Below are 5,826 nucleotides of genomic sequence, written 5' to 3'. Positions count from 1 at the left end.
TCTAGGTAATTAATATATCTTCAATCTCTATTTCAATAAATATATGAGAATATATAAATGTTTAATTAAAACGCATACGGTATTTAGGTTCCAAGTCGTTAAGCGAAAATAAGGAAGATAGTTTAACAATGTAAATCATCACAAATCAGACTTTCCTACCGTTTAGCCTTTAGGAAGTTCCAGTGTCCACTTCCATTATCACCTGTTGAGTATTGACATCTTAACCGAAAAATACATCCAAGAAACTTTGTAATCAAGTTATGATGATGATGATTTTTTGTCTCATTATTTAGTGGTTTGAAAGGATGCTGTGGGGGATCGATGTTTTATTAATTGATTCAATATAAAATGCACACAGTCTAGCATTTGGTTGTGATATAAAAACTCAACATAAGTACTCGAAATAGTTTATTCTTAATTTATAACTTCAAAAACTTAACTGTCTTCGACTTAACTCAGTTGACCTGCACAAGGTCTTTTCGCATTATGTGCTCAGGAGAGCGTGGTGCGTGGAGTCGAGGTGAGCTTATTGTCGAGCTATGCCTTCCGCACTAACCAGGTCCGTAGCGGGGCCGCGATTCGACTAATACCAGAACTACTAACTGGCTATTGAAATTCGACTGCATTATACAGACACATTTTCTGATTCGACTTTCGTTTGTCTGCAAATCAATAATAGTATCTAAGCAATATGTATGCTAGTGTTTTTGGGATGAAACAGCACGTTGAAACTGACGAAAACGTGAAAGAATCAGTGTTCAAGATGTTCCGGAGCTGGATAGTCCAAAGTACGACGTGGAGGCGAGAAGACTTAGTAAGGCTTGAAACAAATTCATTTATTATTGGTTCCATTATCGACTGTTTTACATTTATAGGACATACCATATTTATACTCTCAAATTTTTATCTTATATCTTTAAACGAGCCATTCTATTAAATATATAATTGAACTCACGGAATCGGCTCGAACGATTTTCATGAAATTTAGTATACAATTTAGTTTCGGGGGCGATAAATCGATCTAGCTAGGATTCATTTTTAGAAAATGTCATTTTATTCGTGTTTTCCGGTAATAACCGATTTGGTGCAGACGAAGTTGCACGGGTCAGCTAGTTTATATTTAAGTAAAGTTATATATTTTTTGAAATTATATTATATTTATATTTTTAGGCTCGGCTTCGCAGCTAAAAACCTCTTCTCTAACTTTTACTTAAAATAACTGTAAATTTTAAAAAACCCATTAAAGTCTTTAAACATTAATTTGGCGCTTACACATACTCATACCAAACAGACTCATATTATGAATAATCTTCAACAATGAAAGAATAATTCTAAAGCAATAAATTTATTAAATATATCGCATTAATAATACAAAAGTATTGATTCCAGTACCTATACATAATATAATAATCTTAAAGCTAGTCAGTCTCTGTTTTCGCGGCGCCACCATGGAACACCAGCTATTTCCTCATCGGGACAAAGGTTGGCAGTTGTGGGTCTGTGGTAAAAAAAAACGTATTACTTACATATCTCGAAATCTACATTTATGTATTGGGCTGTTAATCAGTTGATAATGAGAATGATGTATTGAAACTCACCTATACACTTGGCTATGAGGTAATGTAGAGGGAAGTAATGGGCAAGCAGTGGCAGGAGCTTCCTGGAAAAAAAAATACTATACTAAACTACTTACATTATGGTACAATACAGACAACATAATCTATTATGCAATTTCGATATTCTGGATATGTGAATATATATCGGGATATTCATATAATGCCTACTTAAATAAATTTTGAGAGCCAAAGATAAAAAAAAATGGTTCAAGCTGTTCCACTAGCTGTATTTGTAGTCAAAACAAATATACCTAGAATATATTTATTATACAAGATCGAACCAGACTACAAGCAGTTAGGGCTGTCCTACATCTAAGGTGTTTTTATAGCTTGCAGAGGTCACGAACGAGGCAAATCTATGAGGTCGACTGGAGCAGCTAAATGAAGAAAAGCTTAATCAAGGGGCAATGAATCAAAAAGTAACTTTTTATTTATCTTAGTTAGTTTATTTTTATGGAATAAGGAGGTGGGATCAGTTCAAAGTTTTAACTACTGTAACTTAAAGTAATATTAAAATTTCCTAGTCAAATACTATATTTGGGTAAACAATAATGATTAAGTTTGGTCGATTTCTATATAAGAATAGCAATATCGAAAATATTTGGTCATAATTTCCAATTTAAATAACATTGTAATTTAGATGGTACTATTTTTGTTAGCAAAAGTATGTTTTAGTAATTATATTTTTCTACATCTGGTTATTCTAGTAGAATATCATTCTTCATATAATCTACAATCATGGACACTTAGCTTGTTTCCCACTACTGAGCACACATAGGAGTTAGAGTATAACAGTTTAGTCCCATCACACTACTCATATTTGGTTTACAGAGCTTGTATGTGTTTAATATTATTTTAAAGTCCTTATTTCTGAACACCCCTATACTAAAAATGAGCGAAATAACTTCGTGCGGAAAAGTGCGTAGCATTTCTTTCCGTTATTTAAGCAAGGTGTCATTTCTATGGATTATGAACAATGTCAGCGACAGAATTAAGCCCTTAAGGACACCAGAATTAATTGGGTTTGTTTATTTTTAGCCAGTTAAATTATTAAACTCACCTGAATAGATTGCATTGGAATGTGCAAGTTTGCACGCAACTTCCTCTGCCTGATCTCACGACGTACACAACACTGGACGCCAAGTAATACACTGCATACACACGACGATAGGCAACCTAGAAATAAAGCTTATTACTTAAAATTGCATTTAATTCTTCTTGCCAGTAATGACTTATGGTGCACAGTAATTAATTAAGTAAACAAATCAGAAATATGGTGCATACAATAACCATAATTATACTACAATGCTAATTTATTAAAGTGGCAATGGGTAATACAAAATCTTGCTTCAATTAATTTAATAACATGATATTATTATGTAGAATTGTAGGATAATGTTTGTGGGGGTGGGGATATACTCACCAATATACACCAGCACTCCAAGATCACCATTGCGATTTGTTCGCCTTAATACTATTCCAGCAATGCATAGAGAAATTCCAGTTAATATACCAACTACAAATATCACCTGCAAAAGACCATAATATAAGATCCATAATATGGGCAAAATCTAAAAGATTGTATCCATATCATCGTCATATCAACTCATTACCAGCCTACTATAGAGCAAGGGTCTCCAGCCACAATGAGAAGGGGTTAAGGCTGTAGTCCACCATGCTGGCCCAGGGCGGGTTGGTGGACTCCACACACCTTTGAGATCATTATTGAGAACTCTCAGGCATGTAAGTTTCCTCGGGATGTTTTCAGTCACCTTTTAAGCAAGTGATATTTTAATAACTTAAAACGCAAATAACTTAGAAAAGTTAAAGGTGCGTGCTGGGATTCGAACTCGGCGCCCCGTAACATTTTCAACACTTTCGCTCAGTCTTCAATTATTTTAGTTGTTTGTGTTTTATTAGAATATTTACATCAATGATTTTGAGAAATGTAAAAATATAAAGTCAATCCTTTGACAATTCGTCAAAAATTATCAAACTTAGGGAAGCTGATATTTTTCCATATAGGCAACTGCTATTACATTTTACAGGTATGTACTTTAGTACATACCTGTAAAATGTAATAGCAGACATATTCAAATCCTGGACAATGCCCTCCACATGCACCAATGATAGGAACTTCGGGACTCAATGATGGCACAGTAGGGACTGGTGAATGGCTCATAGTATGAGAATGTTCTACATCACACAGAGGTAGTGAAAATGCTGATACGCAGGGCGGAAATGAGTAAGTGTTGGACATTAGTGGTTTGGCCATATGGTTATTTTTTTTGAGATTACGCCAAGATCCTGTAGCATATGGCACTTGGTATACAGGGGATGGGGGGCCATATTCACGTGGGCCAGTTTGATAATACTGGGGGACCTGCAAGATATTTATGATAAATTTTCATTTGCAAAATTTTCAATTATTGTTTAAAAAAACTAGTACTGTCATTAAATGAAAAGGTTCATCAATTTTCAAATTGATTTTTCTTTGTACCGCGAGTACATATTACTTTTTGAATATTATCAAAAAGTTCAATCTGCCATTATTATTTCTGTTAAAACTGTTGTCAATGGGTCAATGTCATCATTGCAAAATATCATAATTTCTTGTAAATAACTATTTTATAATGCCAAGACCAGATGCCAGATAACTGTTGATGAAAGAGCAGCAATTATTGTTGAACATGAAGCTGGCTACAGAGATATCACATTGTCTAAATATGACCAGAGATAGCGGGAGATTCTGGATAAGAAAACATGGCACAGAAGGTGCACTAGATGATCATTGTCACAATAATTCTGGTCACAGTCAACGAAAACTGACCAAAACTTTTGGGTTTAATTGTACAGTGATGAGTAAATAGAAATGGAGGGAGATGCTTTGAAAAACCACTTTTGGAAAGACACTAGAGACACGGATCTGTACTCTCATCTAGTGGGTTCCATGAGAAATAGATTACAATGTGTGATTGAAGCTAATGGTGGTTATATCCGTTATTTAAAAAAAGTTAATGACAACTACAAATAATTTTAATAAAACTTATTTGTAGTTGTCATTAACTTTTGCTTGTTATTTTATAGTTGTCATTTTATTTTTGTTTTAATACATTTTGTAACATTACATTGATGGGATAGAAAAAAAACAAGCAAAACCTTATTCAATAGCAAACATCATATTTATTTAATTTTTAGCACCACTGTTTCTTGCACTGGTATGTTGACATACTGGACTCTTGCAGTACTTGTGCAAGCGAAAACCGACACTAAGGTGACGAACCTTTTCATTGTGATATATTTCAATATAATTATTAAAATACTCAACAAATTATTTAATTAATTATTTCAACATGTTTTCTTTTCTGACATATAAACAAGCATATAATATATTCAGGTTTTTTGTACATATACTAATCTGAAGTGGCCAATTTGCAATTTTTGGTAAATCAACTTTCAAATTGCATTGATTGCAAACTGTATGAATAAAAGCTTTTCAAAAATTGTTCTATATCCATAGTTCTTTACTTCTAATCTGTTTGATACATAAATAATTTTATGTATAAACAACATACTTCCGCAAACAAATGAAATTACGCTTACATCTACTGCAAAAATAAGATTAAACTTACATGATAAGGATTTTCTGATGTTGAACTACTGTCAACCCCTGTAAGTTGATAAACAGGTGTATTACCGTCTTCTGTCCATGGATATATGGCCCTCTGTTGATTCGCTGTTGAAAATTGTTTCTCAGTTCGAGGGACCACCGTAGTTTGGTATGGATGCACGCTCCGTGGTGATAGTTGTTGTTTGAGCATTTCAGAATGAAGATATTATTACCTAAAATCAGTAAATTTAGTTGCACTTAACTCTTTTACAGTCCGTAAACAAAATAACCAACAAAATGATTCCTTACCTCATTTTTAGTAATTTCAAATATTTCGTGTATTCAATAACAAAAAATTGCACCTGAATAAATCAATTCTGAAAACTCAGGAATGAATGATCGGTTTAATTAATATAGGCCATCATTTCTCGATTCCATTTTTGAAGTGTATCAACTTTGAAAGTTTGATTTGAGCTTCCATTTTTTCTTTTTTTTTGTTTGTTATAGACACAGACTAGATACCTGGACTATGGAGGGTAGAGGTAAGGAGGATCATCTGTGTATATGAAAAAGTGTCGTCAAAATGTATTAAATTAGGAT

The 5,826-nt window shown here is 33.3% G+C and overlaps 1 protein-coding gene across 1 annotated transcript; it reads right to left on the bottom strand.

Annotated features, from left to right (window-relative positions):
- Positions 1 to 1,353: 1,353 nt before the first annotated feature.
- LOC120629632 lies at positions 1,354 to 5,713 on the bottom strand. Its single transcript, XM_039898626.1, has 7 exons — positions 5,536 to 5,713; positions 5,249 to 5,459; positions 3,685 to 3,999; positions 3,040 to 3,145; positions 2,677 to 2,792; positions 1,599 to 1,660; positions 1,354 to 1,498 (listed from the first exon to the last, which is right to left on the bottom strand). The coding sequence occupies exons 2-7, from the start codon at positions 5,435 to 5,437 to the stop codon at positions 1,423 to 1,425; spliced, it is 864 nt and encodes a 287-aa protein (XP_039754560.1). The 5' UTR covers positions 5,438 to 5,459; positions 5,536 to 5,713; the 3' UTR covers positions 1,354 to 1,422.
- Positions 5,714 to 5,826: the final 113 nt, after the last annotated feature.

The sequence above is a fragment of the Pararge aegeria genome, chromosome 14 (genome assembly GCF_905163445.1).
Source record: "Pararge aegeria chromosome 14, ilParAegt1.1, whole genome shotgun sequence".
In the NCBI taxonomy this organism is placed as follows: Eukaryota; Metazoa; Arthropoda; class Insecta; order Lepidoptera; family Nymphalidae; genus Pararge; species Pararge aegeria.
This window is presented reverse-complemented; position numbering and strand designations above follow the sequence as displayed.

Coding starts and splice junctions, on each gene's coding strand:
- LOC120629632 (XM_039898626.1), bottom strand. CDS start 5,437: ATGCTCAAACAACAACTATCACCACGGAGCGTGCATCCATACCAAACT. Junction 3,146..3,684: donor TCTGCTATTACATTTTACAG/GTATGTACTAAA, acceptor GGTCTTTTGCAG/GTGATATTTGTAGTTGGTAT. Junction 1,661..2,676: donor TTCCAATGCAATCTATTCAG/GTGAGTTTAATA, acceptor TTTTTTTTCCAG/GAAGCTCCTGCCACTGCTTG.